This window comes from Oryza glaberrima, chromosome 6 (genome assembly GCF_000147395.1).
Source record: "Oryza glaberrima chromosome 6, OglaRS2, whole genome shotgun sequence".
NCBI classification, from domain to species: domain Eukaryota; kingdom Viridiplantae; phylum Streptophyta; class Magnoliopsida; order Poales; family Poaceae; genus Oryza; species Oryza glaberrima.
In genome coordinates this window covers 23369153-23393726 of record NC_068331.1, presented here as the reverse complement: position 1 = coordinate 23393726, position 24574 = coordinate 23369153, and the positions used below count along the sequence as shown (strand labels likewise).

At 42.0% G+C, this 24574-nt stretch overlaps 2 protein-coding genes across 2 annotated transcripts; both read right to left on the bottom strand.

Moving 5' to 3' along the window:
* Positions 1 to 4537: 4537 nt before the first annotated feature.
* Positions 4538 to 5330, bottom strand: LOC127775691 (uncharacterized). The gene is made up of 3 exons (XM_052301976.1): positions 4967 to 5330; positions 4677 to 4859; positions 4538 to 4588 (listed from the first exon to the last, which is right to left on the bottom strand). The coding sequence occupies exons 1-3, from the start codon at positions 5231 to 5233 to the stop codon at positions 4538 to 4540; spliced, it is 501 nt and encodes a 166-aa protein (XP_052157936.1). The 5' UTR covers positions 5234 to 5330.
* An 8550-nt stretch (positions 5331 to 13880) lies between these two features.
* LOC127776720 (uncharacterized) lies at positions 13881 to 21622 on the bottom strand. The gene is made up of 9 exons (XM_052303245.1): positions 21023 to 21622; positions 19590 to 19730; positions 18262 to 18666; positions 17982 to 18086; positions 17526 to 17666; positions 16769 to 16972; positions 16035 to 16121; positions 15527 to 15638; positions 13881 to 14352 (listed from the first exon to the last, which is right to left on the bottom strand). The coding sequence occupies exons 1-9, from the start codon at positions 21527 to 21529 to the stop codon at positions 14309 to 14311; spliced, it is 1746 nt and encodes a 581-aa protein (XP_052159205.1). The 5' UTR covers positions 21530 to 21622; the 3' UTR covers positions 13881 to 14308.
* Positions 21623 to 24574: the final 2952 nt, after the last annotated feature.

Genomic DNA, 24574 nt, shown 5'->3' with positions numbered 1-24574 from the left:
TATTGTCCTCCCTCATATTGTGGAAACTCATATGCACACATGCTTGCAGCTTGCTATATATTTATCACTAGAAAGATGAGCGGGTATAATTAATTTAGATTAGAGCTTAATTACTTAGGGTATGGACAATAAGCACCATTGAGTTTCTCGACTAGCTAACATAACCCTGTCAAAAGAAAAGGATTGCTTTATTTGGTCGCTACATAAGAATGGCCATTTTTCGGTCAAATTAATCCATGTATAATGCGATCATCAATTCCAATAGAAGAATCCACAAGAGGATCTTATGGGAGGTAAAGGTACCACTAAAAATCAAAGCATTTATGTGGTTTCTTCAAAAAAAAAGTAATTTTGACGAAAGATAACCTTATAAAGAGAAAATGGAGGGGAAACAAGCAATGTTGTTTTTTAATACACAAGAAACCATCCAACATTTTTTCTTTGACTGTCATGTTGCATGTTTTGCTTGGCGATGTGTCTTCTTTGCCTTCAATATTCCCCCTCCCCACAATACAAAAGATATTTTTGGTAACTGGCTAAGGGGAGTGCCTAGACCCACAAAAAAATGATTTTATTTGGAGCTAGTGCTCTATGTTGGTCAATTTGGCGTTGCCGTAATGATATGGTTTTTAACCATAAAAAAATGCCTAACATCATGCAGCCTATCTTCATGTGTTCCAATTGGCTCCACTCTTGGTGTATGATGCTTTCACAGGAACAACAACATACTATGTGCAATGGTGCTACACGCTTGGAATTGGTAGCCAAGGAACTTTTACTCAAGTTTGGATGGCGTAGTACCTACAGAATTTCGTGATAGAATCTACATAATTTTAAAAAACATTATTTTAGTAGATCATATTATCGGCAGAAGTTGGGGGTTTGTCCCATCTCGTCTTTTTTAAGCTCTTTTCTATTCACTTCTGGATTTTTTGGCTATGTGCCTACGGACAGAGGCCAGAGATGTAACCCATTTTCATTATCTAGACATGGTTTGATATCCCGCAAATGCAATGCACTAGCTTATATGGTTTGGCTTAAAATTCTTTTGTAATACTACCTGTCATACAATACAATTAAACATGTTAATATGTTATATATAGCCGTCGTTAGTTCATTGGTACGTTCGGTTGCTTGGGGCAGTGAAAAACTCTACACAGTTTAGCTCAAATGGATACGATCGATAAATGTAAGCTAGGGATGCCTCTCCTGCAGGTAGCTTTGATGCTTTCTTGAACAGATCGCGTGGAAAAACTCTCGCACTAATTAACAGAACTAGAACCTACGGCGCGCTTCGCGGCGCCCTTGCTGTGTAAATGAGGAAAATAAATAAGGAGGCCCTGAAGAGCCTATTCAGTGGATTGGCTGTAGCACCGCTAGCTATAGCATTCAGGTTGTGAGGAAAACCAGTGATGGATTAAATAGACATAGAATACATAGACTGAATGTTAACATTGTTTGTGGAGAACAATGCATAATCTAGAGTACATTATACATCACAGATACAACCATTGGAACTAACATCGATAAATAGGCAGGAAATTATGGGGTAGATTGGTGAGGGCCACGCCTGCGAAATTCGAGAGGAAGACGGCGTGGAAGCATGGCTGGGGGACCACCCTAGAGGCGTGAGGCAAATTCTAAGCAGCAGCGCCGGCGCAGCATCCACGATCCCCCCTGCACATGCACACACATTCAGAACAGTAGGCAGGGAGCATAAATCAGGGCAGCAGATTACCTAGTGTTGGCCATTGATGTAAGAGCGAAAAGGGGAAAGATGAGAGAAGAGCCAAGAAGACAACCGAAGCAACGCAGCTGTTTGAATGGCCTCAATCTCTACTAACGAACCGGGTAAGAGGAACGATAGGAAAGGCTAGGGCCATGCCGGATGCATCGATGCCTGCGCGCATGCCGGTATGGCTCGTGCGCAGGACGATTTGATGTGGCCTGACGCGGCACGTCAGACACTGTAGCACGCGGCGCTTAGAAAAACATGGCACGATAGACTCACAGCCTCTTGGATACGCATAACACATGGTATATGGGACAACCCACAAAACCGACCCCACCTGTCATTGGCTCTTCAACGAATAGGTGCATGTCCATCATTTATCCAATGTAATAACCAGTAGGTAATTTGCCCAATCCTTTCGTTGCACTGGATGAACGTGCTCCTAGCGCACAAAACACAGGCAGAGAGGAGCACTCGTGTGACCAGGGATTACGGTGGACCAGACGTTGGTAGGAGAATCATGAAGAAACGTGCCTGCCTCGCACTGTCGCACATAGTGACATCGCATAGAGAAACATGAGGCTATGCTGGGTAAACGTGGGGGTGCACCAAAAGTCAAGGCTGTCAGGCAGGGAGAGAGCTACATAGGCCAGGCGCAGCATGGACCAAGGTGATTTCTAGGTGGGCCATAGAGCGTTAGGACCGATGGCACACACGCACCCAACCACATGCCCATGGTGAACCACACAAAGGATCCAAGGCATCACAGGATGAACTATAAACACCACCTAATTAAACCGACAAACCAAACGTGATATATTCATCTTATTAATCACATAGGTAATATGTTCTGTGTAGCAACACGAAAGACACATGCTAAACTTTGGTGGCAGCATGCCACAGAATTACTGGGCAAATTCTTATCGCCAGCAGAAAATGATGTGCTATTTTTTGTTACAGAAAACTAATCTGCTATTGCCTCTTTTTTTTCTGGAAAATGAATCTCCATATCGAATCTACCATGTGCTCTGAGAAGCAACATACCATAGTTTTTTTAATGGCTATCTAATTTAACCATGCAAAAATCTGCATAATTCCAGGTAAGAACAGAGAGAACAGATAAGAGCTGCAGTTACAACAGGCTGTGTATGTGGAGGAATGATATAATTCAAGGTCCAAATATTAGCAGGATCTCAAGGTCTAAATATTAGCAGGATCCAGGATCACTAAGTAGAAATAAACACACACGGAGTTTCTGTTTACAGTGGCGCTATACCAGATTCTGGATAGGAATTTTCCTACCAATATATCACCTCTGTCCTAAGCACATATCCAGTTATACATGCTTGCTTAATAGATAACTAATCTGCATATTGAGTGTTATTTTTTTGCTGTAGTAAATAAATCTGCATATTGAATTTACCATCTGTTCTGAGAAGCAACATGATTCATAGGCACAAATGGATGGGGATCTAGGAAAGAAGCCCTGATGTACTTGTCTAGAACACTAACTTCTTGCAAAAACCACAGTCAGTATTGTGATTTTTTTTATCAAACAGTCAACATGCTTGTATAGAACACTAAGGGTGTGTTTGGTTCCTGGTCAAGATTGGATGGGATACGGTGGTCCATATTTTGCTGGATATGGTGGTCCAGTTTTTTGTTTGGTTGTGTGAATATGGCGATCCAATTTTTTGTTTGGTTGTAGGGACAAAGGTGGATTTGGTGATCCAATTTTTTGTTTGGTTGGAGGAAGTATGGTGGATTTGTAGGTGTGGTCACCTCTCACTTGATATGGTGAATATACCCCATCAAATAAATACATAATACACATTCCATTATAAATACACACTCCATTATAAATACACATTCCATTATAAATACACATAGAAAAAAGAAAAAAGAAAAATAAAAAAGAAAAAAAAAGCAGCGCTAGATCTGGGCTCGCCGACGCCGCTGGCAGCCTCCTCCCGCCGGCTTCCTCCCGCCGCCGGCCGCCTCCTCCCACCACCGAGGCTCGCCTCCTCCCGCCGCCGCCTTCCTCTCTCGTCACCCGCGCCAGCTGCCGAGCTCGTCACCTCTCTCGCCGGCCGCCACGCTCGTCGCCCGCGCCGGCCGCCGAGCTCGTCGCCTCTCGCCGGCCACCGCGCTCGTCACCCGCGCCGGCCGTCGAGCTCGTCGCCTCTCTCGTCGGCCGCCGCGCTCATCGCCCCTCTCGTCGCCCACGCCGGCCGCCGCGCTCGTCACCTCGCTCGTGTCGTGGTGGTGAGGGGTGACACGAGTCACGCAACTCGCTTGCCCGGCTCGCCCGAGCCTTGGGCGGTTGCATCCGGCCAAATCAGCCGGATCCCTCTATCCAGCATCTGGAGGGAATATTCCCCTTTGGGCCGCCCTATCCCACTCTCGCCCAGCATCCAAACACCCTCCAAAAAGCGGCGGCCATGTCCTATCCGGGTATATCCTACCAACCAAACACACCCTAACTTCTTTTAGACCAGAAACTTTAATCGCTAAAATCAAGCGGCAAACAGCTACTTTAAGTAAAATCAGGGAAACATTTAGCTTCTAATAATCCTAACATATCCAAGATCAGCTAAACCTTCTTCCAATCACCTGCGCTAGATTTTAAGAAGCAACCTAAGCAAAATGATAAACACTCTGCAGTAATATTTACATATAAGTGCTTCATCTAGTGTCGTAGGTAATTGCAAAATAAACATGATGGTTGGCATATTCAAACAAAACAGTGAGAGTCTGCACACCTCTTAAATAGAAGCATGGTACAAAGATGAAATATTACATGCTTCAATGAATCTGGATACAGAAAGAATGTCCAGTGCCAATTGTACAGAAAATCTGCATAATTAAAATCAATATATAAAGGCAAGATTTAGAGGAATGAAGTCGTATATAAAGATAAAATGAAAGGCCACTGAATCCTAACCATTAATTTTCTGGCTTCCTCATCACACCAAACCACTACAACTTTTAGTTTGGAACAATATTTGCTAGCTGCTTCGTTCAGCAGCAAGCAGACAGCAGTAAACAATAGCCCACCAGGCAGCAAAACAAATCGCCCCGATGTTGTTGACGGCTGTGAGAGTGGAAGGATCAAGTCTATAGCCATCTGACATAGAGGAAAAAACCAGATCAAGACTATCTCACGGTAGGCAAAGCGAGTAAAAACTGAAGAAAAGCAAATAAAAAGGGGAACCACCTCAATGGCGACCGAACCTGGCATCCTCGAGCTTGTTTCCCATCACAGGCCAATGTTTGGTTCTTGAGTGAGTGTGTCCTTGCCAAATGCTCCCACCATTGGTCCATGGGTCGCTTCCTGGTCGAGGCTACCGTCGTCGCAGCTCCGTGGAGCCCAACACAAAACAGGGTAACTGCTGCAACGGGTGGCGAGGAGAAACGGGCGGAGAGTGCTTGAGGGTGCGGCAGGAGATGGGCAGGACATGGAAGAGCGCGAGGGGGAGGCCGTCGCCGGCGAAACTCCATCACCGCACCCAAATCCAACGCTGCGCCATCCAGTCCCTAAATCCCCTTGCTCTACTGGGAGGGGGGTGATGGAGGGAGCGCCAAGAGAGGAGGAGGGTACGGGAGAGCGTGAGGGGAAAGCCGTCGTCGGCGAGAAGAAGCCGGGGAGGTAAGGCAAGGCGGCGGCGGCGCAAGGGCAGGGGAAAGGAAGAGAAAGGGCGGGAGAACAGTGATGGGTAGGGTTTCAAGGGAATGGAGAGGATAGGATAGGGATGTTCTCTTTTACAGAAAACACCCTTATTTCCCTTTTTTCAGAGCGCGGTCCTATATCTAGAATTTTACATAGTATATACCAAGATATTGAGGGCTGTTACGAAAGAGTACAAAACATAGGAACATAGGGTGAGGGACGTAAGAGTAATTATCAAGTTAATCGAGGACTTTTTTGCAAGATGACCAGTTCCAACGCAAGGCGATGTGGATACCACCAGAAGCGAACACGCCAGCCAAAAAACCGCAGAATCGCTACGGTGCGAGCATTCTGCGGTGGTCTTTAATATCTCCGATTGTCTACCCTCTACCCCGCAGCTTATTAGTAACCTCACCAAGCTGGCAGCCAAAAGATATATATATATATATATATAAGAGCGGTAGGATTACACAATTGGATGGAAATGCATGGCATGGTGGTAAGACTGCACTACGTGCGTGTCGTAGCTTCTCCACGTCAGGGAATCGGTATACCTATCTCACTTCCCCCAGTTCGATATCCTTGACTTCGAATCGAATCCTGGTGCCTCCCTCTCCTATTGGACATGGTTATACATACGTCGTCTAGGATTATGAAGGACTTGTCACGGTCATCGATTGGCAGCCTGATTATTGCCTACAATTCAACAGGAGGGTATCTATTCTTATTTTATTTTGAGGATATATATATATATATATATATATATATATTAAATTTGTTTGGTGCTCCATGGTGCCCGGGCACCATTGTTGAAATTTACTGTATACCCAATTCAAATGAGTATGAAACTTTTTTAATTACTTAGGTATTAACATTAACTACTTTACTAACTAGTTCAAAGCAAGTTTGAACTGAATTTGAACTTGTTTTTGTTAGATTTTGATTCTAGGTATATAGCATCCATACATATAATTAGTTAGGTATATAATCATGGATTGTGAAATAAAGTTAAATTTGAGTTGTTTTGTTGATAGGTATAGGTATGAATCGAATTATTATAACTAGGTATATACTCACAATTTGAAAATTTTGAAAAATTTAAGTGATTTTGTGCATTTGATACCATGGTGCCCGGGCACCATGGTGCCCCATATGAGTGTCCTATATATATATATATATATATATATATATATATATATATATATATATATATATATATATATATATATATATATATATATATATATATATATATATATATATATATATATAGAGAGAGAGAGAGAGAGAGAGAGAGAGAGAGACTACTGAAAGGGATGTGATGCATGTTTTATTTATCATGAATGAAAGGTAAGCCGTCCATAGTAGGTACAACTAGTTTGTCACATTCCATGTTACTATGCTTTCCGCACCTTTTTACAAATATAGAAGTTAAACCTCAATGAAGAGATTTGTGAAATGTGCGATTTTTATAAAAAATATTCAGTAGAACTAAATTATTCATGTAAAAGTCCTATATATTACTAGGGACCATAAATAAACATAGTATATTTCTGCTACAAACCAATAGATCTAATGATGCTTTTTTTTATCAGCATTTAAACCTAAAATTTAAATCCCATTAAATAGTATTACGGGCTATAAACAATGGGTGCGCCAACCGGCGCAACGATTTTCTAGTATTTCGTATAATCCTGGATGAGATAGCTACCGATGGGCCTACCTTTTACAATGGTTCTTCTGTTATTAGCGGCATGATCTGTGTTGCTGAGAGACAAGCACGATCATGAACTTCCATGGAGAACATCACGTCAGGTTCACACCAAAACAGCTTTGCTTTGGCATGCCTCCATGTCAACTTATCTCGGTACTCCTGTTGCAGTTGTTCCATACACGATGAAGGAAGAACACCTCGTCAGTATTCCTGATGTCTCCTATTCATACCCAACCCGAGATTACATGCTTGTAATCAGTTTGCCCTCTCGATCGTTTACATCTTCCTTTGTCTTATTGTCTATGTTGTTTTTCCTCTTTTCTTGCATACTTTATATGAAGGGAATAAAGATATTTTTTTGGGGGGTCATTCATAACGTAGATAGACATGTGTGTGTGTTACTTATCGCCGGATGTAGATAGGTAAATGTGCTACTCCCTCCGTTCCAAAATATAGTAATTTTTAGCCCTCAGATCTGTCCCAAAATATAACAACTTCTCTACCAACATTCTCTTCCCAACCAATCACAATCCTCCATCATTCACTTTTTCTACCTACCTCCACTACTCATCCAATCACAACCCTCCACCATTCACTTCTACCTACTTTCTAAATAACCGTGTCTAACTCTAAAACTTCTTATATTCTAATCTTATATTCTAATACGAATGAAGTAGCTCATGGCCTACAAGATAATCCACCGGCTGTATATCATCTCTCCATGGGCAAAGTGCATTCATAGCAGTGCACAGTGGTGGAGCCAAAAGCCAAAAATTTCTCAAAAGTATGGCTCAATTGATGTAGTTTTCATAGGCTTGTCTTCTTTGTTCTAAATTTTCAAAATTTGGTGTGTTCAATGGGTATTTTTGTTCAGGAGTAGGGTCTAGCCCAAGCTGCCCTACTCCTGGTTCCACCCCTAGCAGTGCACATACGTGCTAAACATCGGCATGGTTCGATGTACTCCCTCCGTTTCTAAATATTTGACGCCGTTGATTTTTTTAAATATGTTTGATTGTTCATCTTATTCAGAAAATTTAAGTAATTATTAATTATTTTCCTATCATTTGATTCATTGTTAAATATACTTATATGTATACATATAGTTTTACATATTTCACAAAATTTTTTAAATAAGACGAACGGTCAAACATGTGATAAAAAGTCAACGGTGTAAAATAGTATTTAGAAACGAAGAGATTATTACGTCTACAAGGTTTTGTCACGTTGCATCCACTATTTCCCCCACATGGATGATAGATGCACATGACCAGTGAATAGAGACGGATTGTCGAGGGCTCAAGGCCACCTCCCAAAACAAGGCCACCTCCCAAAAAAAACAACCTGGATCCGCCCTTGTTCTATAATTAATCAAATAAAATATAATCTTAACTTATACTTTACATATTTATAACAAATTTTTAAATAAGACGAATGGTCAAACTTTGTGAAAAAATCAATGGTGTTATATATTTTAAAAAGAAGATAGTATTATACAATTAAATGCGTTTAGACTTGCAGCTGCCATTAGTAGTTAGTTCGTTGGTACATTAGGTTGGCCTTGACCAGAGATGAAACTGTTATTGTATAATATCAGGCAAGCAACTGTGACGAAATCAATTAAGGGATTTTGTGTCAAACGTATAATTTCACCGCACTACTAGAAAAAACGTTTTTTAGGCGGTCAAAAGATATTTTCGCAAGCGGTCAAACCTTCCGCCTGCTTCTAAACGACGGTAAAAATTCCCAAGTTTTACTGGCGGACCAAAGCACCGCTCGCAGGCAGCCGTTGGAATTTTCTCAGACGATACAGGCACTACAGTAGCCCCGTCTGCAAAAATACTCATGGTGCCCAAAAACAATTTCCCGCCAGCCCCACCCTTCCCTCGGTTTCAAATCACAAATCATAAATTCTCACAAATCTCATCCAAGAAACAGAATCCAATCATAAACATCCATTCATCAACACAAAACATTGGATTCAAATCCACGGCAATCAACATGTAAACTTAGAAAAAAAAAAGAAACAACATCATCGTCGTCGCCGGCAGACTCCTTTGCATGCGGTGGCCGCCGCCACCCCCCTCCCCCCTCAGGCCGGATCTGGGAGGGAGGGAGGTTTCCGCCACCGCCACCGCCCTCCCCTATCCTAGTAGGGGCCGGATCTAGGAGAGGGAGGGGAGGGGAGCCGCGTCCGCACCGCCGTCGCCGTCCGGGTAGCCGCTGTCGCCCCGTCCGCGCCGTCGTCGCCATCCACGTCGCCATCGCTCCCCCTCCTCCGGCCAGATCTAGGAGCGGGGAGGGAGAGAGGGGGAGCCGCCACCACCGCCGTCGTCGGCCCATCCATGCCGACGTCGTCGTCCACGCCGCCGCCGCGTCCCCCATGTCTGCGTCGCTGCTGTCGCCGTCGCTCCCCCTCCTCCAGTGGGGAGGGAGAGAGGGGGAGCGCCGCACCGCCGTCGCTCCCCTCCTCCGATCGGATTGGGAGGGAGGAGAGGAGGTGAGCCGGTGGGGAGGGGTGGAGAGGAGAAGAGAATTGTTGAGGGAGAGGGAGTTAAGAAAATGAGTGGTGTGACCGGTGGGGAGGACAAGATAAGGATGACTTAAAGATTTTTTTGGTAGGTATGATTTTTGCAGGCGAACCACATAAGGTTTCATCTGCAAAAATCATATTTTTCTAGGCGGAGCACTTAAGAAGTCCGTCTGTGAAAATAAAGATATTTTCGCAGGCACTTAAGTGGTCTGTCTGGAAAAATTGATTTTCGCAGGCGGATGACGGAAATCCACCTCGGTTTATATTTTTGTAGCGGATATTTGGCTCGGAGGGTCATACCCGTCTGCGAAAAAAAAAAAGACCCAACGTCGGTAAAAATGATTTTTCTAGTAGTGGCAAGTATCATGTAAACTTTTTTTTTAAGATAATGGATAAGTATCAGGTAAACTATATGCGGCAGTAAGAAAACTCTTCACAGTTGAGCTCAAATGGATTGGATGGCAGTATGGCACTACATAGTAGGAACTGCAGGAGAACGACGCGTCGTCGTAGCTTCTTCACATAAGGAAATCAGTATACCGCAACTGCTACAGTGCTACCTCACTTCACCAAGATTACAATCCACAACTTCGAATCGAAATCCCGGTGCCTCCGGACATGGTTGTACATACGTCTAGTATTATAGACGACGTGTCATTGTCGATCATCTCCTCCGGTTGGCAGCAGCCTGATTGCCAACAATTCAACAGGAGAGATTTTATATATATATATATATATATATATATATATATATATATATATGCTGACTTGTTTTGAGGAACTATGAGACACAGAAACGGATATATATGTTGCATGCTCTACATTATTTTTTTTTTCATGAATGGAAGGTGTGTAGTACATTTTTTTTATTTGCGCAGCTAAACGTTTGGAACTTAGGGTAGAAGAACCGGCCTGAATTATTTTTGTATGCCTCGGCCTGAATTTCTGCTCGAGTTTAATTTGCCCGGCTAGTGGCCACATCCGGCCCATCATTCATGTCATTTCGTTTCCCCTCATATGCAACTTAACTTAGATCTGGTTTATTTAATCCTCACGAACAAGGGACTGGAGGGGATTTATTCCACACATACCGTGGTCTGAAATTATTCCCCCCTCAATCACCTGCAATCCTCTTCAATCCCCTGCAGACCGAACAAGGCCTTATAGGAGAAAATGAGATATCAACATAAGCTCAAAAAGAAATTAAAAAAAAAAAAGCAAAGCGAAACAGTATGCTCACTAGCTACCCAAAGAAAATAGTGCATTAGAGCATCTCACTAATAATCCGGTAGCTCACCAATTTTTATGGCGGTAAAGCTAGATGCATTCATGGACAGGAATGGATTTAGCCATAAGAGACGCCGCAATCGGTTGAACCTTCAAGTTTCAGGTCAGCTGGGCGCATGGAAAGACAAGGGAGGATGCAAGCGCAGATCTGCTGAATGCTAACATACATAAACACATGTAGTTTATGATGGTAGGCAAGAGATATAACATCCATACAGATAGTTCTTTTTAACCAGACAAGTGAGACAACTACTCCACATCATGTTCTTGCTTGTAACTTGTCCAACCAAGATTGACGTTACTAACCTCGAGTCGAACTCCCGATGCCTCCCTTTCCTCTTCCTATTAACACACACACACACACACACACACACACACACACATATATATATATATATATATATATATATATATATATATATATATATATATATATATAGTCAACGACTCTTGTTGTAATGTTGTGTCGTATCTCCAAATTTCCAATCCAGTTGGTACATAAGTTGTTCCGAGGACTATATATAACCGCTGAAACAGATATTGCTACATTATTTAATGTATCTACCCTATTCATCATGACACATGTGCTGGTAATGGTCACCTTCAGTTTGATTGTTGGAGTTAGTGAACTTCTTTTTTATTTAAGGTTTTAAGAATTAATATTTTAAAAATAAACCCTCTAAGAGCAGGTACAATAACAAACTATAAGCCAGCTATAACCACATATCGAGAAGAAAAGAGAAGAGAGAAAAAAAAGCGGGCTGTAGATTTGTAGCTAGCTGCAACACGGACTCTAAGACATTATGTGTGTATAAGAGGTGGGACCGGGTATGAATGGTGTAGTATATTTTTATAGTTAACTATTGTATGACTGGCTATTAGATTAGCTATATAAATGATTTGGAGCCAGTGGTTAGCTATACAATTAAACTTGCTCTAAAAGTTTATTTTCAAATTCGAGCCTTTCTTTTACCACGCCAGTACACCAGCATAACATTTACATGCTGCCACGATATTTATATTGTCACAATAAGCTTGCCACATATATATACTGGTCAAGACCCATTCAATTGGCACGCGTGACAATCACGCAGATATACTCTAGTCCTATTCTGCAATGAAGTCCCTCATATTTACATCAAAGTGCAAATTCGTTATTTTCAGTTTATGACTAGATATCTTTATATAGTTGTGTCCAGCGGCGGATTCACCGCCCGGCCAGCGCGGGCAATTGCCCGGGCTTTGCATGCGGCGTGTGGCAGGCATCGAGGATGATTTCTCTATGTTAAAACCGAATGGTTAGCTAGCTCCTTGACAAAGTTGGCAGGCTATATATACGTACGTAGTAGTAGATGATTTTTGGTACAAGCAGGAGTAGCATTTGCCGCACTGTAACATGCAATTAGGCCGTAGCCACTAGTTAATTACCAACTTGCTTGCTTCACAATGGATGGCATAATTCATTCACTAAAGTACTGGAGTATAGGTATACAAATCATCGCTTTTTATAACAAAATCATCCTGTTTATACTAGTGAAAATTTACATCTATATTGAATTATGTTTTTATTAAAAATTTGTTGTCTTTAGTTGATAAGTAAAATAAGCATATCATCATTACATGAGTGGTAACGGGTTTACTATTTTTCTTATACTTGCCCAGGCTTCGCAAAATTCCTAGCTCCGCCATTGGTTGTATCATTTCGAGAAATTATTACAATGTAGTTCATCTATGTTGTTGAGTTCCACACAAAGAAATCTACAAGAATTGAGTATAACATATACTCCTGCTATCTCAAATTATGAGGCTTCTAAGTTGTTTACACGGCATTAAAAATAGAACTTTGACAATTATTTCTTAGAATATATTATCAATAATTAAAAAAATACGGAGTAAGCATTATATGGAAGTATTTATAAATATGAATATAATAGTACAAAATGCATAACACTAACATATACTCCCTCCGTCCTAATATATAGCAGCCTAATACCAGATTTAACATATCCAAGCTATGACTATGAATATGGGCATATGCATGATCAAATTCGTAGTACTAGGATATATCAAATCCGGTTCTAGATTGCTACTCCCTCCGTTTCAGGTTATAAGACGTTTTGACTTGTTTCAAGTTTGACTAAGTTTATAGACAAATATAGTAATATTTATAATACTAAATTAGTTTCATCGAATCAATAATTGAATATATTTTCATAACAAATTTGTCCAGAGCTGAAAATGTTACTACTTTTTTCTATAAACTTGGTCAAACTTAAAGTAATTTGACTTTGATCAAAGTCAAAACGTCTTATAACCTGAAACGAAGAGAGTATATATTAGGACGGAATGAGTACTGTATAGTTAATTTAGTTATTAGTATAAGGTTACAAACATTAACCTTTATAAAATTGTATGCGTGTTACACTTTGGAATGAATGGAGCGAGTACATTATACGTGACAAGGAAATAGATCATTACTATTTACATATTTCAAATTCACTTGCATTTATGGGCCAAAAGAAGTGTGTACCACCAACCCGTATTTCTGCGCACTCAAGGGCTATGTTTTGAACACCTGCATCTGCATGAGCTGAAATTACTCGCACATATCGACCTAAAATAAGCGCACTAGGCCGAAATTACACACTCCTGGGCAAAATATTTGTGAACTACCAGCTGATGAAAGTTACTGTTTTCACGGGCTGAATTCTCTTGTACTCGCAGGCTGGGTCGGCCTTAGGCACACTCGTGGGCTCAATCTACGCACTCATGGGCCAGGACTAGACGCATTTGCAAGTGGAAAAAGTTCAACTTGACTCCCTCAACATAGGTGAAACTAATTTGTATTCCTCAATTTCTCGCATGTCGTATTACACTAGCAAATGCTGGAAATGAAACTTCGGTCTTGTAAAAAAATAGCATGGCAACTAGGGAGAACAGCTATGGATGCACATCTGGCTGCAATCTTCTCCCAGATATAAAGAGTACAAATACAGTATATGGCCTCATCAGATAAGCGAAAAAAATGTTTATTTTCAAAAGAAAAGGAGTAATCCCTATTCATCCTCGCAAATTTTATCGAGGATATATAAATAAAGACAACAACAAAAACCCAAGGTGCAGTCCATCCACCAATCATCACATACCGAATGATCAAAATTAATTGGCAAAAATAGGCATCGCGCTTTTTCTTTACATTCTTCCCTAAAAAGAAAACAACACTGGCTTGAAGAACAGGTGGATCAGGCTCAGTTGGAGAGTCAGCTTGGACAATGCGGTTGGATGGACGGAGTTGAAGGGAATCGGGTGAAGGTACATAATCTTCAAGGAGCATATAAGCACATGCGAATGAATGTTGAAGAAAGCCAGATGCTTTTATTCCCCTTGCAAACAGTAGAGCTGGCGGATATTTCCTGAAGCTGGAAATGGAATACAGAATTGTTATTAGTTGTTCAAACAGAGTATTGCAAAATAGAACAGGCCATCCTTTGCGTGAACAAGAATGAGTGTCAACACTGAAATAGGATAAAGATTTTTTTTTTCACAGAAATCATTGATTGAGTTTACCACTTCAGCGACCAGTACAACTCACTTAATAAACTACTTTTATGCTTATATCCAGTTGGATGAACAACTACCAATAACATACGTAAATAATCGTATCCAACATTTTAATATATGATAGATTAGTTAAATAATTAAGCCTCTAATCACGATAAGCAATCAAGATTCAAGCTTCTAACCATGGTAAGAATTAAAAATTGCACTTCCAGGTATCCCTATAAGTCCTGCCCAAATTTAGACAAATCAAACACTTACAGGGGTCCAGAACTCCAATACCATTGTTGGACTATACACTTGGCAGTGAAAGTGATAGCCATATTTGTTATTTAAAAGGTGGTCAAGAAATGGGGCTGCTTGGTTGGCGGCTTGGAATGCCACGCCACGGCGTGGCTCGCCACAGGAGTGTGGCGGACGTTTCGTCCGCCTCAGAAAACACTGTAGCGTGGCGAAAATACTGTAGCTATGGCATTCAATGGCTGGGATCCAAACACACCTTAACATCAATTGAATAGTAGCTGATGTAGATGAGAAGAGTACATTATAAACAATTACAGCCCCATATCCATAAGCAATCACCAGTTGGTAACTACTGCACAGGAAGTTGCACATGGCACATTTGTCTAACTTGGGATCATAATTGGCCCAGCATAATATCTGATCACATTATTCATGTGCTCAAGTACCACCAATTACTTTAGGATAACATGAGCATCAAATACTTTAGGATAACCATGAGTCCATGGATTAAGAAAAAACAGCCAAACCATGAAAAGATAATGTTCTGAGTCTAAACTAATAAGACACACACAAGTTTGAAAAAATAGGCATGCAACTATGTAAACCTTAATACTCCCTCCGTCCCATAATATAAGCGATTTTGGAGCGATGTGACACAACCTAGTACTACGAATCTGGACAGGGTTGTATCACATAATCCCTTATATTATGGGATAGAGGGAGTATATATTCTCTAAGATTTTTTTTTTTTTGAAAGACTCTAAGCAAATTTTATCAATAGGTGAGTATTACCGTATAGCCAGTCCTTGAATTGGGCATGAAGGGCAGATGCCAATTCTTTTTTCCGAGTATCATCAAGCTCCAATTCTCGGATATTCTTTTGAATATCTTCCAGAGAAACATGCTGAAATTGTACAGAAAGGAATCGAACTTCAGAAATAAATATGATAATCAGGAGCATGTTAGTGTTTTATCAGAAAGCATAATTTACATGATCTGTGCTCCTGAGTACTTTTACCCACAACTTGCAGTAAATTATTCTTAGATTTCATAATCTTGATCAATCCTGCTCAAACTATATTCACGGAACATCCACCACAACTTTTTGCTATGAATATTGATAATAAAATAGGCAAACAATGGATGCATATTTTTATTGAATTCCTCTATTGTGCACAGTTACATCAGATAACCACCCTAACTAGCAAGCAAGCATCTCACTAAATAAGCCCTTTCTGACTAAACCACTGTTAGAAAGAAATGAAAATTGTGTTGCAGCTTGATTGTAATGCATACATACCTTTTTCCTTTGGGATGCCCAATAAACTTCAGGCAATGTAAATGGATTATATTTTGTAGGTCCTTGTGCCTCAAACCAACTGGGAATCTGTACAGAAAATTAGGCACCAATCACATTTTTGTTACAGAGAAAAAATAGTGATTCGGGGATTAAAGTTTTGAACTGCATCAAATGCTGAGCAATAGGGATATTCTTGATTTCCTACTAGTTACAACCAAAAAATGTAGCAAAATGGCTTCATCAATTCAAAGAAGGCAAAAGAAAAAAAAAACATGATAATGTTAATGCAGATACATCCACGTATTCAGGCAGGCACATCCAATTCAACTTAATCTACTAAAGTACTAATGAAACGTGAAATGAATACTACTGGCCAACCACACCAGGCCAAAAACTAGGTAAGCAGGTGCAGCATGATAACATAAAAAGATGATTTGAAGGGTTTAGTGACTCCAAAGTCTTCAACTCTTTTACATCTCTTTTGAACTCCATTCAGGTTAGGCCTCGGACCATGTACAACTAGTAAGCCCCAAAGGCCGATTAGTCATTTGATTGCTTGCTACGTCACACATGTCAACATTACATTGGACACATAACGTGTACAAAAGGTTGTCATATGCCAACAAATGAAAAGCTGAAATCTGCTCAGTACAAGCAACTAAGATTTTCACTAAATCCACATGTCTTTGAAATTGGGAAAGACAATCGGAGAAGGGTAACATATAGTTACATACCAAAAAGTTGGTGAATAGATCAGGATCTAGACAAGTAGCAGATTCAGCTTGGACATCAGAAACCCCTGCAGGATGAGATAATGAATCATGTGGATCAACAACTCCCAGCACAAAAGGTTGGTCCCACTTGTTGATGTTAGAATCCACACCAACTTGCACCAAATGTTCTCCCAATTGTGGATAATAAGTATTGAATGGAGCAACCTGACAAAGCAAGAAATAAAAATTTATTTGATGTTGTTGAAATACAAAGAGAATTACATTGAATCAAATTAAGTGTAACTTCCATGTTTTTAAAGCAAACTTGTTTCTGTGTGAATGAACCAAAATCAATAAATCAAATTATAAACTCGAAGGTTTGTCTGATTCCTTAACACTTTTGAGGGAAAACTAAATATGTAGTCCTTCACTAGAAATGGTTCCTTGCAAACTAGCAAGTATTGCCAAATAACCAAAATGACATAGGTTAAACATGCGCTAGTTTCTTTTAGCATCTCAAATGATGTAGTCGCCTTAATTTGATGGGATGGCTTCTTATTGGTTAACAATTAGTTATGAAGGATATGAAAACATTCAGATATCAGCATAGGTTTCTGTTAAGAAACTTGAACATCCTGTATGTCTCCATGCTTCCTTTTTTTTTCCTTTTTGATTGTCCATAAAGCTATTTATCCTTTATAGCAACCAGATATGTATATACAACAGTGTACACTTGTCCATAAGATATAAATAGTTGGTTAGAAAAAGATATACTCACTTGTAATTTATGGTTGTCACCCACAATAAGCGGTTGGTGATTTACTCCCAAGTAGAAGATACATTCACGACAATTGGCGATACAAATTCGCTTTGAAGCTGCAATGATTTGCACTCGTTCACAATGCTCCACTTTTACCACCTGATCGCATGAAAATTGTTAGAACTACAAACAGAAAAGAGAAAAGTGTCTATAGGCTTTTCTAGAATGTGCATCACATTAAGTTGTATATCTGCAAGCACATTCCACTATAGGTCATTGTGATGCTATATGGACCCAAGGTCCACCCACATGTCAATAGGCATCAGTGGCATAAAATGGTTTGCCCTTTGGTAGAGCAAAATTCTAACAAAGTGTGTTGGTTGTCGAAACATCAATAAAAAAAATTCAAGGGATCTCATACTTTTTCATGTTCAAGCTGAAATATTGTTAACAAAAGTTGTATGATATACATACCTTACCAACAGCACCAAGAACGATAGTAGTGTCAGAACACCCATAGACAGTGGCATATTTAACAGGAGCTAATATGTAGATAACAGAGTCATGGCAGTTCAAAACCTACAAAAAAAAATTTCATCAATAGTAGGCTGACAAAATCTCGACTTTCAAATAAGAGTCTGGAGTAGGTAGTTTCTGTTTTTTGAATTACAACACACAGAGATATCAATAACAAAGTAAGGCTATTCCGCCCTCTAGATGTTTATAGTACTACCAAAAACTAATAGATGCATACCTTTATTGAATGCCCTTTGATATCTGATGCTTGTTTCACTACAGAAGTTTTGGAGAAACCCTCCAGGAAAGTTGTATTTCGGTAGTGTCCTTGATTGTTTGGAACAGCAGTTCCAGTTGGTGAACTGCTATGAATTCTTGAATTTGTGACAGCCTCAGCCATTGTCACATCAGGATCAGATGCACTCTGTTGGCTGTTTTCCTTTGCTGTCAATTTTTCTGCTGTATTTTCTAATGAAGCAGCTATATTCTGCAGAATCCAATCATGAACCTGAGCAGCGGGAACAGGTGCAGCAGGCATGTCTGGATCAGAATTTGCAAAAAATGTAGCCACTTGGCTTAAAGGAGTCCCTTCAGAAAACTGCAATAAAAATCCGAGATGCTCAAATGTCTCTGCTGTCAATACCTGCATAAAAAGCAATGTGCATAACAGTTAGGGTCCAGGGAATCTTGAGACTAAAAATACCATAAAGTTGAATATACTTTTCAAATGGAATAATTAATCCTACATGACTTAAAGTGCCCAGATTTATTGGGAGTTTGAAAGTAGTACACAACGATGGACCTATACATCAAGATCTTCAATATTCTATTGATCCAAAAAATTAAAAAGGTACATTTCATTGCAGAAATTAGCCTAGAATTTACTTTGTCAGCTGCTTCCTGAACAGGCGATGAAGCTTCCGTACCCATAACTGTTCATATCATCATATGAATATGTTATCTGACTATTCATTATTTCTTTTTATCACACAGTGGAGGGCCCTTTCCAGTCCTTTATTTGCTTGATAAAGCTTTGAGTTATACCCCCTCCTATTCCAAAATGTGATTCCAAATGCAGGTCCATTTGATCTTTCCTAAATGTATGCTGTTTATAACTTCCAGTCTTCCAGCACCTTTTTCATCTTCCCTTCCATGTTTGCTCTTGCCAAACAAATGCTACTCCTCTCACAAATAAATAACTCATCTTTTCAATGTGGCAACAAAGTCAAGTCAGTTAGGGTGTGTTTAGTTCACGCTAAAATTGGAAGTTTGGTTGAAATTGGAACGATGTGACGGAAAAGTTGGAAGTTTGTGTGTGTAGGAAAGTTTTGATGTGATGGAAAAGTTGGAAGTTTGAAGAAATAGTTTGGAACTAAACTCGGCCTTATTTTCTAAATTCTTGTGCACAGGTTTAAAAGGACTTATATTTGGAATCAAGAGGACAAATTTAATCATAGTTATGGACTCATGGGCACTGAACAGGAAACAATTATATGTTTTTTTCCTTCCACAAACAACTACATCAGAAAAAGGACAGACAAACATTTATACAATAGCTATACTAACCATAGACTCATCGCCCTCTCCATCAACAGAATCTGCCAAAAGACTCAGAATGTTGACCATATGCTTTTGCAGATAAGATAATTGATGAGCTTCTTCATCTGCTTGTGAAGGCATAAACCGGCGACTGTTACTGCGTACAAGCTGCATATTAACATAAACAATGAAGATTAATATTAAAAAGGCCCTTACAAGTAACAAATATAGAAACTGTTGGTCTCTGCACTAGCAGGAGTAAAGCAAGTCGCAAGTGATGGCAAAGCGCTATTGTGGCAATCATGAAAAGGAGCAAACTGGAACAGTCAACATTCAACAGTCCCATGCTTGCATAACTCACAGAGTCATGAAAAAGAGTGACTAAAAGAGCCCTTCAGCCTAGCCGAGGCATCTCTAGTCCTACCATAGGACTCCTACACGACATGATAGAATGATACAATAATACAAGTAAACAGCATTTCAAAGGGGAATATGAACAGAAGGTGAGATGGAATTTCTAAAAGCAGGGATGAGGATGAATATAGAGTAGATATCAGGATAAATTAGAAAAGGAAATAGGTGGACCAAGGGTCAAGCTTCTCACATTTTAAATTTAGACCTTATAACAGTGACGTCTGCAAATAAATTGTGGCAATAGCAGCACATTTTGTGCTGAAGTATTTTTATCACAACTATTACAACACTTAACCAACACATATTTGCAGTCTATGTGAATACTGAATAGTTGTAGTCATCATATATTGGAAGAGCATATTTTGAGGTATAATATTACAATCCAGCTACAGAGAAAAGCTTACAAAATTATGAATCAGCTTGAGCGAGCAATGTAGCTACCAGGCAACCTGATGATTAATTGAATTGTTTTGAATGCCCCACTCTCTGTGACCCCGAGTAGCCACAGACTGGTGTCCAGTACTATCATAAATATTACCAGTTTACCATTGCACAACATCAAATATTCCAATGGATATGGATAAAGAAAAATAACACTGACAAGCGAAGAGAACCATTATCAAAGGTTTCTCATGTTCTTGTGAAGTGCCAGTAGCATTGTAAAGTTGAAGCTTTTGTCAGTTCTTACAATGTATTCGTACAAAAGCGAATATCTTTTAGGAATCAAACAGCATTTCAGACTAAAGTTTTTTTTTGGGGCCAGTCCTTAAATAGGAATCATTCAGCTATGGACATATCATGTTATTTCTAACTTATAGTAGTGATCCCACAATTGCATTCCTCAGTTGGCAGAAACATTGCCCATCTCTGTACGATAAATCCATTTGAAATTACATTGAAACGGGTCACTCGGTCGCTCCCAAATCCAACGCAAGTGATCATAATCGGCTGCCGCAAACCACTGTGCACACAAAGCTAACAGAACAAGTGCCCACCAGGGCGGCGGCGGAAGAGGGGGAGGGGGAGGGGATTGATCGAAACCTAACCTGGATCGGGGAGAGCGCGGAGAGGTAGCCATCGAAGGCGGAGGTGGAGGGCCACACGTCGGTGACCGCGGGCGAATCCTTGTGCGCGCGCGGGACGAGGCGCTTGTAGGACTGGATGTAGAGGAAGAGGAGCACGTCGCGGAGGTCGGCGTCCTCCGCCTCCTCCTCCGCGGGGAGCACCGCGGCGAGCGTCCCGAGCACCAGCGCCGCCAGCTCCCGCGGGATCTGCAGCGCCTCCGCGAGCGCCGCGGCGCCCACCCGCGGGGCCGCGGAGGCGTCTCCGTCTCCCCCAGCCGCGGCGATGAGGCGCTCCTTCGTCTGGGCCAGGGTCTGCGTCAGCGTGCCCTCCGGGAACACCAGCTTGGGGATCGGGAGGAGCCCGTGCTCGAACGCCACCCGCCGCGGCCGGAGGAGGAGCGCCGGGGAGGCGGCAGCGGCGGCGGCGGCGGTGGCGGGGGTCTCCGCCTCCGCCACCGCCGCCGCGGCGTCGAGGGGCTCGTCGGCCATGGCTGGATAGAGAGAGAGAGAGAGAGAGAGAGAAGAGTGGAGATCTGAGAGGGAAAGGTGGAGACGGTGAAAGGGACGGCGACGGCGAGTCTCGTCCTCGTCTCGTGTAGTAACATTTCTCTCGCCTTTTTTTTAATTTTTTTTGTGACGGGTAATTCGAGGGGTCGAGGAGGTGGGAGGCTGTGCCACTGACAGGTGGGGTAGATAAGTGGGACCCACATGTCATGCTCAGGTAATGCGAGGTACTCGACTCCCACGGCCATGAATGAATTCAGCCCACTTATTTCTCGTCAACAAAAAAGTTGGGCCCACCGACTTCCATACTACAAATTAGGCCCACTTAAATCTTGTCAACGAATTCAGCCTGCTCAATAAATGATAACGAATTCGGCCCACCGAATTCCCATCAACCATTTCAGCCCACCAAAGAGGAAGAATAAATTTGTCCTGCCTAATCTTGTCAACGAATTAGGCCTACGGATGAATTTGGCCCATCCCAGTAAATCAATCCAGACCACTAACGACCACTAATAGGTTGAGCAGGAATAAGTCCATTTTCCCTCCCTCAACTCATGGCCGTGTATGAATAGCATCCCTCAACCGCAAAACCGGGTATAACCCATCCCCCAACTCCGAAAACTGTTACAAATCAACTCCCCGAACGGTTTTGGAGGCGGTTTTATCCTACATGGCAATTGACTTGCTTATGTGGCAGTTGACTTGCTAAATCATCAAATGGGACCCACATGTCAGCAGTCTCCACCTCATCTGTTCCCCTTTCTCTTTCATATCTTCCTCATCTCACCTTTTGACCTTCTATCAGCAAGGCGGCGACGACGGCGCACGGGGGACGAGCTCGTTGGCTGGCTGCGCCGCGCGCGGGGGAGCGGCTCGGCTCGAGCATGCAGAGGAGGCGGGAGGGCGCCGGGGCATCATCTGAGAGGGGGTCGTGAGGATGAGGCAGCCCCTCCAAGTCGCCGGCCGTCCGCGCGTGTGGAGGATCTTGCCGGCAGTCCTTGCGCGGGGAGGAGCTCGCCGGCCGTCCGCGCGCGGGGAGGACCTCGCCAGCCGTCCTCGCGCGGAGAGGATCTCGTCGGCCGGCCGCGCGCGGGGGAGGAGCTCACCGACCGTCCGAGAAGGAAGCCACTGGGGATGTCGCCGAGCGTCGGGTTGTACTGCAGCATGAGGACGGAGAGGCTCTGGCACGGGGACGACGGCGGCATTGCCCGCAGATGTGCATGGCGGACACCCGCTCCGCGTCGCGCGCACGTTAGAAGAACTCCGCTAGCTTGTTTGCTGTTTGCTCATGTTCTTCGACGATTTCGTGGTCTCTGATTTGTTCTGTTCGTTCCCCTTCCTTGTTTCACGTGATCGCCGGCGTCTTCTTTGAATTCGGCAACCACCATGTGCTACTTGTCTTGCCGTTGATCTTGCTGCTCGATTCTATCGCCTCGCCTCCGCTTCTTGATTTTTCCTTTCCCATTTCTTGAAGGGAATCATGGTGAGGGAGAAGAGATGAGTTGGAGACTGCTGACATGTGGGTCCCGCTTGATGACTCAGCAAGTTAACTGCCATGTAAGCAAGTCAATTGCCATGTAGGACAAAACCGCCTCCAAAATTTCCCGGGGAGTTGATTTGCAACGGTTTTCGGAGTTGGGGGATGGGTTATACCCGGTTTTGCGGTTGAGGGATGCTATTCATACATGGCCATGAGTTGAGGGAGGTAAACTGGACTTATTCCGGTTGAGCATGCTTAATTCCTGGCAAAAAATTCGATCCACAGATGTATTCGGCCCACTAAAATTCCAATCAACAAATCCCGCCACGAAAAGGCCCGGAGGAATTCAGCCCACCTATGAATTTAGCCCACGAATCTCCCGTCAACGAATTTGGTCCATGAGAGAAATTCGGCCCACTATTTTACCGTCAAGAAAATCAGCCCGCCAAAGCCACGAACGAATTAGGCCCACTTAATTTCCATCAAATTCGGCTCAGACAATTCCCATGTACGAATTTAGCCCACTTATTGTACGTTAGAAATATATGCCCATGAGAAAATTTTGGCCCACCAAATTTCCGCCAACAAATTCGCCACGTATGAAACTGGCCTACTTCTTTAACGTCTATGAATTTGGCCCGCAAGTAAATTTTGCCTACAAATGCCTACTTGTTTCACGCCGACGAATCTGGCCCGAAAGTAAATTTAGCCCAGCAGTTATCTTCGAAGAATTCAGCCCACTAAGGTAAAAAAAAGTCTTTACCTATTTCCCGTGAAAGAATTCAGCCCACCAAGGAAAAAGGTCTTTTCCTATTTCCCGTGAAGAATTCAGCCCATCAAAGAAATAGGCCCATTAGTTTCCACATCAATGAATTCGACCCCAACTAAATTCAGCCCAGTGAACACCCAACAAATCATTAGGCCCAATAATGGCCACAAATGAATTCGGCCCGCTAAATTGCCAAGAATGTATTGGACTCAAAATTGAATTTGGCCTGCTTAACTCCCAAGGATGTATTCGGCCCAAACATGAATTTGACCTACTTAACATCCATCGACAAATTCGGCCCACCGATAAATTTTGTCCACTTAATTATCATCGACAAATTTGACTAGGATTAAATTTGGCCCACCTATTTCAAGTTAACGATTTAGGCCTATCGCTGAATTTGACCCAGTTCATTCTCATCAGTAATTTCGGCGAGCAGGCGAATTTAGCCCACCAATTACCCATCTGTGTATTCGGCCCAGGAATGAATTTTTTCACTTGAACAAATTTCAGCCCAAGATTAAATTTAACATCGACGGATTCGATCCATTACTGAATTTGGCCTACTTAATTCTGGTTTATAAATTGAGCCCACCCGATAATTAGGCCCACCCTGTCCCATCGATAAATTCAGCCCGAAGGTAAATTGGGCCCACCTTTTTAACGTCGACGAATTCGGGCCTCCCGTGAATTTGGCCCATCAACAGGATGTTTACACAAAAGCCCTTACATTATCACGAAATCGCCAACCACGCCAGCGCCGCCGCCGTCCCCCGTC

Coding starts and splice junctions, on each gene's coding strand:
- LOC127775691 (XM_052301976.1), bottom strand. CDS start 5,233: ATGGAGTTTCGCCGGCGACGGCCTCCCCCTCGCGCTCTTCCATGTCCT. Junction 4,860..4,966: donor AACAAGCTCGAGGATGCCAG/GTTCGGTCGCCA, acceptor CCTCTATGTCAG/ATGGCTATAGACTTGATCCT. Junction 4,589..4,676: donor AGGAAGCCAGAAAATTAATG/GTTAGGATTCAG, acceptor TTAATTATGCAG/ATTTTCTGTACAATTGGCAC.
- LOC127776720 (XM_052303245.1), bottom strand. CDS start 21,529: ATGGCCGACGAGCCCCTCGACGCCGCGGCGGCGGTGGCGGAGGCGGAG. Junction 19,731..21,022: donor CCGCGCTCTCCCCGATCCAG/GTTAGGTTTCGA, acceptor GTTAATATGCAG/CTTGTACGCAGTAACAGTCG. Junction 17,667..17,981: donor TTCTTGGTGCTGTTGGTAAG/GTATGTATATCA, acceptor TCATGCGATCAG/GTGGTAAAAGTGGAGCATTG.